Source organism: Panicum virgatum, chromosome 1N (assembly GCF_016808335.1).
Source record: "Panicum virgatum strain AP13 chromosome 1N, P.virgatum_v5, whole genome shotgun sequence".
Taxonomy (NCBI): domain Eukaryota; kingdom Viridiplantae; phylum Streptophyta; class Magnoliopsida; order Poales; family Poaceae; genus Panicum; species Panicum virgatum.
In genome coordinates, this window is record NC_053145.1 from 27763057 (window position 1) to 27775613 (window position 12557).

Sequence of the window (12557 nt, forward strand, 5' to 3'; positions counted from 1 at the left end):
TGCCTCATAAGTGTGTTATGTACATTTCGTACTTTGGCCATACACGTACACAGTATCAATCACTGTCCGTCATGATCAATCATACAAAAGCTCATCATCCCCCTGAAACAAAAGGAAAACAAGTAAAGTGAGTCATCATGCTCATGGATCCTTGTTCAAAAAAAGGGAAGATGATAAGAGCAAAAATATAGATGACAGACAAGTATTAATGTTTACACTAGCACATGGTCAAAATAGTTTAATGGCATAACTACTTAGAGACATTTTGTTTGAACCTGCAAGATAAATGGAAAAAGATTAGCATATGCCTATGTCATACAGAAGAGAGAAATTACCTTTGAGAGAATCATATACCATGAGCATCTAGAGTTTGCCTTATTTCGAAAATCTAAAAACCCTCCAAACTCCAAGAAAGGGGACTTGCATTGATTTGTGTGATGAGTTCTGAGGGTCAATAGATAGAAGTGAAGATGTTAGCCACCTGGAATCCAAGGTATGCAAAGAAAGCTAAGAAATAACACTTATGCATAGTTTGAGTTCATGAAACCAGTCTTCGCTCTTTTCTCGACCTTATTGCTCGGGGCGAGCAAAGTCTGGCTGTGGGGGTGTGTTGGCGGTCGATAACGATGGTTTCCGCCGCCAATGCTCCACCTGATTTCATGAAATGTAGGCCATAACCATGCCATAACCATTATTACTAAGGAGTTCCACAAGTTTTGGTGTTTATTTGATCTCAGGGATGACATATCCAAATTTGACCCAAAACGGACACCGTTTGGACCGGAAGGCCCGAATCCGGCCGACCGGCATACTTTCGGTGGAATCTTGGCATGAGATTTTACCAGAGTCACATAGAGGGAGAATCCAAGTCATCCCAATGGGCTATATCAAGAAATGCACAACTTGGACCCGGAAGGCTTGGACCCATATCCAAAAGCGAAGCCAACCTGGGCCATGGTCAAGTGTTTAGCAAACACCCTACCCAGAAGTGATCCATGGCCAGAGAGGAGCGTGTCGATGCAATAGAGGACCGAGAGGCCACCGGAGGCAGGCCGCCCGGCACAAAAGAATGACGGTTGAGGAAACCGCCTGAAGAACCGATGCCTGGAGGAGATCAGGACCGTCCCATGGAAAGGCAGTGCCACGTGATGGCAAGGGTAGGCCGGCCGGCCTAGGCCAGGCCGCCCGGTCCCACTCTGCAGCGTCTGGTGTCCAGCTTTTGCGTGAAGATCAAGCACCACCTCCTCTGCTGCGTACAACTGGCGCTAACTGAAATAACTGCCAAGAACCGACCTTGACACACTATAAATAGGACCCCCTCACCTCACTTGTAACACACACCTTGGGAGCTTGAGTGCCTCACAATTTCAGTTCATCCTTAGTAGAATATGGAGAGTGTGAGGTGAGAGCTTGGGCGGAAGCCGAGCTAAAGGGGCGGAGTCGAGTTCTCTCGACCTTACCCCACTTTGTACCCACCTCGGGGGAATCTTATAATCAAGTAAGTTTTCCTCGCTTGTCTCTAGTTCCTCGCTAGTTTACTTTTTACATAATTTACTTGCTTAGTTACTCTCTTTGATATGTGGGATCCCTTGTCTGCGTGGGCAGCAAGTTTTGTCCATTTGGGGTTTCTTCTTGCCTTAGCGCGAGGCGGAAGTCAGTGACTCGATAGTTTAGGCGTGGTGCTTAGGCTTGGTAGTTACTTTGGATTGTTTTCCACCCCACGACACTGCAGTGGTAGGCGGCAAGTGGTGATAGCCTTGTCCATCCCTAGAAGTCCACCACGTTCGGGTCTTTTCATAGTAGTAGGATTGACGAAAGTATGTTGGGCCCCTTCTCATCCCTTTCTGAGCCCTTCGCTTAGGCAGCCGAAACAGATCAAGCCAATAGCTTCTCAAGTTATCTTAGTAATTAGGCTTCTATCTAGGGATAAGACCTCTACCCTCGTACCTCTGCTTCCCAGCAGGTCCTGTTGAATCGCTTCCGACCACTAGTCGAAGCTTATCGTTCCTTGGATTCGATATCCTAGGCTTACTCACCTAGTGAAAGCTACAATCAGTCTCTGTGCGCTTGCGGAGTAATTCGTTAGGCTAAGGAGTGCCAACAGTAAGGCAACCAGGCAGGTCAGGTGTCCTAACTGCACTGAATTGGGTCATAGGGCTGGTAGCTGGAAATGTCCACTGACTGGGACAAAGAAAAGGTGATTTCTTAACTTCTTTTCGTATTGTTGTACCAACTTATGTAAAATAGATGTTTTCACTAATTGCAGGAAAAGAACAAAGAAAAGCAAAGTCAAGGCTGGGAGGAAAAAGTCCAAGAAAGGTACTACCACTGAGGAATCAACAACCCCAAGAACTAGATCAGCTGTTGCAAGGGAAGCAGCAGAAAAAGCAGGGAAAGAAGCAATGGAAGCTGAGGTCAAGGCTGCAGCTGCAAGAGAAGCAGAAGAAGTAGCAGCAAGGCAAGAAGTAGTGGCTGCAAGCCTTGCAATTTCTGCAACACAAGCTCATGATAAGGTCATGGATGTCATGGCCTTAGAAGTGATTGTACCAGATGGTAGTAATGAAACACCAAGAGCAAAAAGGTATTCAATTGCTTGTGTCAACATTAAGTTAGCAATGCATGGACATTCAACATTACTTTGTTTTGCACAGAGCCTTATTTCCTGAAGATTCCCCCCTGGAGTTTGAGGTGCAACCACCTAGGAAGATGACTCCTAAAAAGAAGCCGTTGGCAACTAAGGTGAAGAAGACACCTCAGAAGAAAAGAGGATCGAAGAAGAACTGAGCAGCCTGACTCTTATGGTTTTGCAAAACCATTCTTTTGAACAGCATGCTATCTTTTGTGTAATGATGGGCAGAAAACCTCTCTGTAATGGCCCATGTTTCACTAGTTCTGTGTAATGGTCAGAAAACTATTTGCTACTGAATGGCTACTAGTTCTGTGTAATGATGGGCAGAAAACCTCTATGTAATGGCCCATGGGCAGAAAACTATTTGCTACTGAATGTTCTGTATTGGCACAAAACTCTATGGGCGCCAGAATTTGCTATGTAATTTCACAAATCTAATATTAGCTATGTTATGCACTGAAGTTTCCAGGATATATATTTCATTGCAAATGCTTCACACATCTAGTTCATTCCATGACAAAAGGTGATAAACCTCTAGTTCATTTCTGCTTCTACAACTGCTCAACTGGAGCCATTACACAGTGCTCAACTCAAGCCATTACAACTGATCTCACAAGCATGGCTAATACTACAATACCAAAAACAACAAAGACACAGTTCATTTTCCATGTAAGATTCTCCATTTTCTTCTCCAGCCTCTTGCGGTCCTCATCCTGGACGCTGCCTTGCCATCCTTCTTCCACTTCATCGATCTGCTCGTACTTGATAATGATAATCTTCTTGTCAATCAACTCATTTAGGTACTCCTTCTGAAATCGGTAGAAGCCACAAAGCTTCGGAACCTGCAAACAACACCAATTGCACTCTGTCAAACTATAAATCGGCAAACAAAGTCACAGAAGGAATGGAGACACTGACCCCATTGCGTGGACACTTGAAGAAGGTTGGGCCGTTGTTGGGTGTACCCTTCTTTGCGCGAAGCTCGATCACACGGGCCAGATTGCAGTCGGGGCAATCAATCAATGGAAGCCCGGATTCTTTGCCAGTTGGATACACCAGAGCATGCGCGCCAATGGAGCTCCCGCCTTGTTCCTACCTCCTCAGTGGCCTACTGCAACTGGAAGACTCCGCCCTATGCGACATGGTCACCGTTGTGCGGGGACGGGGGTGGGCAGCTGGAGGCGCAGCGGCGGCGCTCTGGTCGGGCGGGGAAGGAGGAGGAAGAAGAGGAATGCGGCACAGTGGCGGGGGGCCGAACGGCTTAGGGTTAGCGGCGGCGGGTTGGGCCCACTGCTCAGTAACGGCGGGAGCATGGCATCTGGGCACTGCTAACTCGGCGCTCGCGTGGCATGCCACATGCGCAAAGGTGGTAAATATGTAAGTTAAACTTCTCTTTGCTGCTATAGATGTATGTGGCATTCTAAAGATGACAATCTGATGAGTGCATTTCGTTATAATGGTAAAAATGTAAAAGACACGAAGCTGGACGGGTTGGGGATGGATGGGAAAGGTTGGGTTATCGGGCCGGGGTTGTGTAGAATCCCATTCTATACATAGGGGTAGAATAGCGCTGCTGTTTGTGTAGGACCCGTCTATTTAGCATGCGGGTTGCTGAATAATATTCAACACCCACGGCGGCGCAGGTTTACTCCGGCGAGTGCAGCAAAAGCAGAGGAAATTACGATGTCTTGGCTACACGGTAGTAAAATCTCGTTACAGAGTACATTGAATGGAATAAATGGTGACCGCGACCCTTGATTGACGCAAATGGTCTCCATTATTGTATTTAAGCAGGTTTGAATGGTTAGTGACTCAAAAGAAATCCGTTTGACCATTGAAAATGCAAAGTGAGGTGTTATCACGTACGGAGGTATGGCATAGTAGGAAAACGTTGGAAGTAAAAGGTGAACAGTTGGAAGTAAAAAATTACTAGTTTGTTTTTCTTTTATTTGAATGATTGAAGGGAAGTACATTATTTTGGTATGGGCCCGTATTTCGGCATCCATCTGTCTGTAGTCACGGTAAGTATACATTGAAGCATGGAAGAGTAAATAGAGTAGGATTCGCGGCGAAGGCAATTAGTTGGGTTTGAAAAGTTTGAAGAGTAATTCGAGTGGCTTTGTTTTTGAAATGGTATTATGGTATGTGTAACAATCCGTTTTCTACGTGGCAGAATTAGGGGAGGAGGTTTAAAATGGAAGTCGTTGTGGTAGAAAGTAGTATGTTCAGGTGTACAACAGGGGGTATTGTTAGAGAAAACAATAGTAGTAATTTTCAGTTGTTTGAGTAGTTTTTTTCTTTACAATTAAAACATTACAAGTAAAACATTAACCATCATAGTAGTAAATACAATTAAAAATGGACGTAAGAAGCTAGATACTTTGTCGTGTCGTAAAAACTGAACATGACGTTGGTAAAACAAAACAGTCTGGCGTATTTTTAGATTCTTGTGCGCCGATCTAAATGCTCTGGGCCGGTCTCCATGTTTTCGTGCGGAATCTATCAACGCACATCCGCATTACGGTGTAATGCACGCGCGTTGGTTGATGGCTGAACTCGATTTCCGGCATCACCCGGCATCATCTTGGAGGCCCCAGGAAGTGCTGTCTGCTATGCACCTGTTAAGCAAAAAATGGTCAGCTTTGGGGGGGACTAGTTACTGCGTGCACATATGAGGTTGAAGTAAAAAAGGATGGGTATCTGCCATAAAAAATACTAACAAGTGCAATAATTGCCATGAAATTGGGTTCGTTGTCGACCTGTGATTCTTTTTTTTTTCTTTGACAAACTCACGTCCGTGCCTTGCATCTAGGAGGCATCGGTTCAATGAAATTTGGAGCAGATGATCAAACATGGTCGCCTGACTTACCTGCTATATCCACAGATGTGGCTTCCACGGCCGCTGACTGTGGCCTGCCGGATTCGTGCTAGCGAAATCGATTGGGCAGCGAAGATCCCCGGTGCATTGGTGGAGCCGGCCGGCGATGCAGACAGCAGCTGCAGGGTGTGGGCGACGACCTCGGCGATGGGCGGGCACCAGCAGAGGGCGGCTGTGTGGGAGTGGTGGCCACCACCAGCAGCAGGGGGCGGCCCGGGCGGCCGGAGGGCCGCAATTAGGACGGCCGGGGGATGGGTGGCGCATGGGCGCAGGCCTCCAGCCGGGTGCACCGCGGGGGTGGGGAATCCGCGTATGGATGGGGTGAGCGAGCACGGTGGCGGGCGGTGGTGGAATTTTCCGGCGTGCGGTGGTGGATTGGGTGCGGATCGAGATTTGTGGGGGACGGGGGAGAGGGGGCTCCCGGTTTCCTTGCGGTGGGAGCACCATCAAATGCGAGACTGCCGATGATTTCGTAAACAGCATCCTTCCTTATCCAGATTAACTGCTTGGTGAGAGGTTTTGAACTGTAAAATCACTATTATTATTTTTACGGCTGCGTTGATTGGTAATTATGACCCGTGGGCGTGATTTTGTCTACAAGAGTGATGGCCACTTAATTACGCATTTGATTTGGGTGGCTTTACTGCACCCTCCCTAAATATAGGCCAAAATATTGATGGGTGGTGGAGTAGTAAGTATTGGCAGTGGTGTGGTGTGTATTTTACTCGCCGGGGCAGGGCCAGCACCGTCGGGGTGTTGAATACTATTCAACACTCATGTGTAGAATAGACAATAGGTATATGTATATATATGTATATATATATGGTTTAAGTACAATACTTCTATATGACAAGTTCAACCGAATAAGCACCGACAACTTCTTGTGACTACTTTACAAAGCACGAGAAACATCTATATGACAAGATCCTAAATACTATTATAATAGTTTTAGCGCAAGTCTAGAAATTCCCTCTCTATATCTACGCATTTGCTAGTACACATGTAATAAGGAGCCAAATTCCTCATCGGTCACGCTCCAGTGCTGCAACATGGATACATAATTGATCAGTTGGGTATGAGCTTGAAGTGCGGCTTGTCCATGGAAGGGGAAGGATCATAGCTGCCGTAATCATTAATCTTGACGTTGAGCATCCGAGTATGCACCAGAGGCGCTACTGCTTGCTTGTGTCCATTCCCTGCTGCCTGCAAATTAATTTTCACGTAAACGTGAGAAAAAAGTAATAGATTTTTTTCTGTGTTTTTAGATAAAGGAATATTTCAATAACGTAGATATGAAGTCCAGGTATTCCAAACGGTTCTATGAGTAGTTCGTATTGGTCTCTCTCCCCCTCTCCCTCTCACACACACAGACATCGACAAGCACACAGAGAGATACAGGGTTTTTGAGTGCCAGCCAGTTTTATTTTTCTTCTATGTACCTCTCCGTGTTGACGTAGGTCATCTTTATCCGTCATGAAACTGCGCGGTCTACCTGAAAACAAACAATCACACCACTGAGAACCTAGGAGAATCAAAGCTATTTTCTCCAGCACAAAGATATATAACCACACCTACTATCCTGACAGGAACCAATTAAGAGTTCATTGGCGAGATACTTTCCTCGACTTTCTATCATGGGAAAGAGATTTACTAGTTCTCTCACTACCGGAAAACCCTAATTTACCGAGTGTCTCGGCCTTTGCCGAGTGCCAGACTACGGGCACTCGGCAAAGATGTTGTTTGCCGAGTGCCAGGCCACGGGCACTCGGCAAAAATCTGGCACACGGCATGCCCGGGGGCTTTACCGAGTGCCGGCCGTCGGCAAAGCAGGGCACTCGGCAAAGTGTCTCCTTCGCCGAGTGCTGGCCCGGCGGCACTCGGCAAAGCCCGCGCACGTGCCCAGCACGCGCGCCCTCCGTGCGACGCCCGTTAGGGGGGGCTGACGGCGTCAAGTATTTGCCGAGTGCCACCACCTGGCACTCGGCAAAGGGGATATTTTGCCGAGTGCTGGAGGTTAGGTACTCGGTAAAATTGGGAAAAAAAATTTTGACCTTCAAATTTTTTTGTCTCTAGTTAAATTTGATAATTTAATCCCTAGGAACATAAAAAACTTTTATTGATTGGTTTACTATTTTCTGTTAATTTTTTGTTTGCGGGGAATAATCGTTCGAAGTTAACATTAAATTAGAAGTTGGGTCAAAATTTCGAAATCAATGAATGGAAATTTGATATTTATGTACCAGAATCAAAACTGATGCCGTATGCGCGAAAGAACTTAAAAGTTGAAGCATCTTTATCAGGAAACTTGATCACAAGCGTGTGCACGGACGTTCGGAAAAAACCAAAAATAGCATGCAATGTCTGAAAATCATGGGAATTGTGCAAAACTCTTGGTTTCATGCGAGGATAGAGTGGAAAAAAATTGACGGTGTTTCGGACACGTGACAATGTACGCCGCTCACAAGTCGGAGAATCTCCGAAGAAGTTTCGGAGAGATGTTTAGTATCCGGTTGGATTTGTGGTTGAAATGAAAGTCGCATATGATTTTCAATGTGAAACTTTTTATATAGAGAAATAACAACAAAACATGTGTCTTGTGAAAATTTGGTTAATTTTTGAATTTGTTATCTATATATTAAATTATTTTTGGCACATATTGAAAATCATTATATTTAGTTTTAAGTTGATCTTTAAACGCATGAAATAATAGGGTTTTTTGCATGAAATCATGAACCATAATTTGTTGTTTTATTTTGGCAAATTATTTAGTTGGTAGTCACTAAATTTTTTATACATACCTCATCAAAACGAATTTGTTGATATAAATTAAATTTGACTTTAGAAACACATAAATAATAGGTTTTCTTGCATAAAATCATGAAACTTGAAATTAAAATTATGTTAATTTGAGTTTGGAATAGTTATGCATGAAATAATATGTTTTTTTACATTATGTTAATTTCAGTATCATTGCTTTTGGAACTCAGTTAAAATAAATAGTTGTCGAGTGCCACCTGGTCCGGCAATCGGCAAAGAAATGAATCAAATTTTTTAAAAAACCGTTTGCCGAGTGTCGCGATCTGGCACTCGGCATAGGCATAGTTTGCCGAGTGCCGCCGATCTGGCACTCGGCATAGCCATAGTTTGCCGAGTGCCGGATTGGCGGCACTCGGTAAATAACGGGGATAACCCCCCGACGCCCGACCCAACTCATTTCTTCATCCACGCGCCCCGGCCCACCGTGCCCCCGCTCACGCACCCGACCCGCCGCGCCGCCCCGGCCACGCCCCGCCGCGCCGCCCCGGGCCCCTCGCTGTCCGCGGCCGGGCCTCCCGCCGCCGCTGCCCCGCTCACCGCCCGCGGCCCCGTGCCCCGCGCCACCGCCGTCCGCGGCCGTGCCGCCGCCGCCCCGGGCCCGTGCCCGCGCCGACCGGTCGCCGCGCTGCCCGCGGCCCCGTGGCCCCGCGCCGCCGCCGGCCGCGCCCGTGCCGCCGCTGCCCGAGCCCCGCCGCACTGCCCGCGGCCGTACGCCGGTTCCGCCCCGGCCCCCGCGCCTCCCCACCGCCGCGCCCCGCCCCGACGCCGCCGCCGTCGCCTCCACGCCACCGGGCCACCGCCGTCCCGTGCGCCGCCCCGGGCCCCTCGCTGACCGCTGGCCGGGCCTCCCACCGCCGAATGCCCCGATCGCCGCCCGCGGCCCCGTGCCACGGCCGGCCGCGGCCGTGCCCCGCGCCGCCCGCTCGCCACGCGCCCGCGGTCCCGTGCCCCGCACCGCGGCCAGCCGGGGCCGTGCCGCCGCCGTCCGGGCCCTGCGCGCCGCCCGCAGCCGTCGCCGGCTTCGCCCCGGGCCCCGCGCCTCCCCACCGCCGCACGCAGCCGGCGCTGCCGCCGCCCCGAGCCCAGCGGCGCCCCACCGTTGCCTCGGCTCCGCCCCGTCGCTCCCCACCCCATGCCAAGGTAATTAATTTGTGTTTTTGTTAATTTATTTAGTTTATTTGGTTTATAGTTTATTAGTTTAATTAGTTTATTTAGAATATTATTTATATGTTTAGTTAGTTTCTAAATATTTAATTAGTTTTGAAGTCTGATTTAAATATTTATTTAGTTTTAAAGTCTGATGTAGTATATTTTTTATGTTTTTTAGTTTATTTAGGAAATCATGTTCGTAGATCGCGTAAACTAGTCAGGCGTCTCCCGTTCGGAAGAGATATGAGTGGAGATATGCAGTTTTTTCTGCATATCTTTAATCGTATCTATTTCGAATTGTCCACGCTTCTTTGGACAGCCCGAGGATGCGTAGATGGGGTCAGGTTCTATGGTCGGCTCCGATCCGAGTCAGAGTTTCGGCATCACCTCCCTGTTGTTCTCGGGATACACAATCTCCCTTTCGGGACGTGTATCTAGAGAACAGCGGGGAGGTGCTGCTGAAATTCTGTCTCGGATAGGATTGGATCATGGAAGCTGACCGCATCTACGCATGGTCGGGTGGGATTAGGACCTATCCTTACCTACTAGACTAAGCCGAATTTTGATAGTAGTCGCTGATATCTTGGAAGATGGATAACCGTGAGTGGATGTACACCGGCCGGGTAACTCGAGCTAGCATGACCAATGAATGGATTGACAAGACTAACCAGTTCTTGGAAGGGGCATGGGCGCAAGCTGAAGGGTCGAGATTCATGTGGTGTCCCTGCAAGAGTTGTGGAAACTAGAAACGAAAGACAAAGAAGGTCATGGGCGAACATCTTGTCAATTATGGAGTGGTGGAGGAGGTAAGGTGAGGAGGGGGAGGAGGGAGAGGACCCCTTCTCCTGTAGAGGCCGAGGAGGAGGAGGAGAGGGTGGAGGACCAGGGGAGCGAGGAGGAGGAGGAGCACGTGGAGGGGGATGAGGAGGAGGACGAGGAGGAGGCCGAGGAGGGGGCGGCAGGAGATGAGCGGGTGGTGTGGTTGCGTGGACCGTCGCAACTCCCGCGACGTCCGATATCTCTAGCGAGACACCCGATGATTCGGCCACTAGAGCCTAAGTAAGTATTTTATTACTTATTTATTATGCATTACATATATTTAAAATTGCAATACTAACTAAAATTTTACCTTAAACACTCTTGCAGGGGGTGGTTTTTTGTGCAGCCCGGTGAGCACAAACGGAAGCCTAATGGTATCTTGGGTCTTTTGTGCGGGCTGCACTTCCCCGGGCTCGTGATGCATGCCGGGGTGCTGGAGCCGGCATACACATGGGACCACTACATGGCCTGCCCGGACGCTACTGATCGCGAAGGAAGGAACTTCAACACCAAAGCGAGGCGGGTGGTCGGGGAGTTTTGGGTAAGTCATCCTCGCACTAAAATGGTTGAAATATCGCATTTTGTTTCAATTTTTGGAATAGTGATTGCACTATAATGGTTGAAATATTGCGTGGGTATATATGCAGGATTTCTACAGGTGCGAGGAAGGCTATGAGGCCCGGGCGAACGAGCTGGCTCACCAGGCTTGCTACAAGCTGGTGAAGGACATGCACTACGAGGCGCGTGTCCAGGCCGTCGTTGTGTACTGCGCCGAGTTCGAGAAGAGGAGTGTCAAGAAACCAGCCGCAAGGGACATCTTCCTCACGCGAGACCAGTACTTAAGAGTAAATAAATGCCATCTCTATTCATTTATCTTGTATTTGATAATACAATATATCATGCACTTCATTACGTTTAGGTGCCTCCGAACTGGTGCGCAAACAAGGCCGAGTGCTGGTCTATGATGGTGGACAAGTGGATCAGCGAGGATTGGGCCCACCAGCACGCCTTATGCCAGGAGCGCCGCATGATGATGCCGGGTCCGGCACATCATCAAGGGAGCCTTAGCCTCGGCGAGTATAAGAATACTTGGGTAAGTTCACTATGATCTTCATTCTTTCTAAAGCTATATTTTTAATTCTTACTAATCATCTTGTTGACTTCTTGGCAGTCGGAGTCTCATCCAGGCCAGTCTTGCAACAACTTCACGGCGTACGCCATGTCTCACATGGGCTAGGGCGACGTCGGACGTGGCCTACAACCCGGCGGCTCCACCAGAGGCCTACACAAACCCAAGCATCCACGCGCGCATCAATGCAGTACATGGAGGTGGGAAGGGCGCTCCACGGGGAGACTTGGTATCCGACCACCGCGCCACTCTCCGGAGAAGCCATCATGAGGGCGGGACAAGGGAAGAAGCACGGGCGGTACTTGATCGCCAACAGCTTGGTCGACACGGCGAGTACACCCAGTCTCTCGCAGCTTAGGGCAAGTACCACCGACTCGACCCCGCCCATTCGCCCACGGCCTGAGACTTCAGTGGCCAGCGTGCACCAGAGACAGGTTAGTTTAGATTTAGTTGCCGGTTCTATGATTAAAATGAAACTTTGCTTCGTATTGTAACATGGAGGTTTAAATCTTGTAGGCCGAGATGGAGGCAAAGTTTGAGGAGGAGAGGAGGTGCCGACTGGAGATCGAGGCCAAGCTGGAGCAGGAGCGGAAGCTGAGGGAGGAGCAGTCGGTTATGTTGCAAAGCATGGTCACCTGGATGCAAGGACTTGGCGCGTCGATGAACTATGCGACGCCGCCTCCTCCCTTCGTCTTACCAGCTCAGCCTTACTTTCCTGCAGGACCTTCTGACACTCTAGTGAGTATGCTTTGTTTGTAGATATTATTATATTTTTGTGATGCTTCAATTGATATATTCCTATTTGCAGAATCAGTCGTGGAACGCATCGAACGACCCTCCTCCGGACCAGAACTCGCCGGCCGCCCAGTGGCCAACTTGGCCCCACAGACCTGAGCAGTGAGTGCCTTGTAGTACTAGTGTATTGGACTTATTATACGTATCGGACTATATTCTGTTTTATGGACTAGTGTTATGTATCGGACTTGTGACATATGTGGACTATATTCTATGTGATGGACTTGTGTTATGTATCGGACTCGTGTTATGTATTGGACTTGTGATATATGTGATGGACTGTGTTATTTGTATCGATGTCATTCTCGTCATTGTCAATCATATGTGATGGACTATAACTG

The 12557-nt window shown here is 48.4% G+C and overlaps 1 protein-coding gene and 2 long non-coding RNA genes across 3 annotated transcripts; 1 reads left to right on the plus strand and 2 right to left on the minus strand.

Annotated features, from left to right (window-relative positions):
- Positions 1 to 4879: 4879 nt before the first annotated feature.
- LOC120655557 lies at positions 4880 to 5988 on the minus strand. The gene is made up of 2 exons (XR_005667575.1): positions 5499 to 5988; positions 4880 to 5247 (listed from the first exon to the last, which is right to left on the minus strand). It is a non-coding gene; the product is annotated as an uncharacterized LOC120655557 (long non-coding RNA).
- Positions 5989 to 6288: 300 nt separating this feature from the next.
- LOC120654030 lies at positions 6289 to 7161 on the minus strand. Its single transcript, XR_005666946.1, has 2 exons — positions 6947 to 7161; positions 6289 to 6710 (listed from the first exon to the last, which is right to left on the minus strand). It is a non-coding gene; the product is annotated as an uncharacterized LOC120654030 (long non-coding RNA).
- Positions 7162 to 11591: 4430 nt separating this feature from the next.
- Positions 11592 to 12513, plus strand: LOC120654031. Its single transcript, XM_039931641.1, has 3 exons — positions 11592 to 11855; positions 11938 to 12159; positions 12230 to 12513. Exons 1-3 carry the CDS (start codon positions 11607 to 11609, stop codon positions 12320 to 12322), a joined length of 564 nt encoding a protein of 187 aa, XP_039787575.1. The 5' UTR covers positions 11592 to 11606; the 3' UTR covers positions 12323 to 12513.
- The last annotated feature ends 44 nt before the right edge of the window (positions 12514 to 12557 follow it).

What these genes read in the sequence shown, in the direction of transcription:
- LOC120654031 (XM_039931641.1), top strand. Translation starts at nt 11,607, where the DNA reads ATGCAGTACATGGAGGTGGGAAGGGCGCTCCACGGGGAGACTTGGTAT. An exon ending in CCAGCGTGCACCAGAGACAG is followed by an intron (nt 11,856 to 11,937) that starts GTTAGTTTAGAT and finishes TAAATCTTGTAG; the next exon opens with GCCGAGATGGAGGCAAAGTT. An exon ending in CAGGACCTTCTGACACTCTA is followed by an intron (nt 12,160 to 12,229) that starts GTGAGTATGCTT and finishes TCCTATTTGCAG; the next exon opens with AATCAGTCGTGGAACGCATC.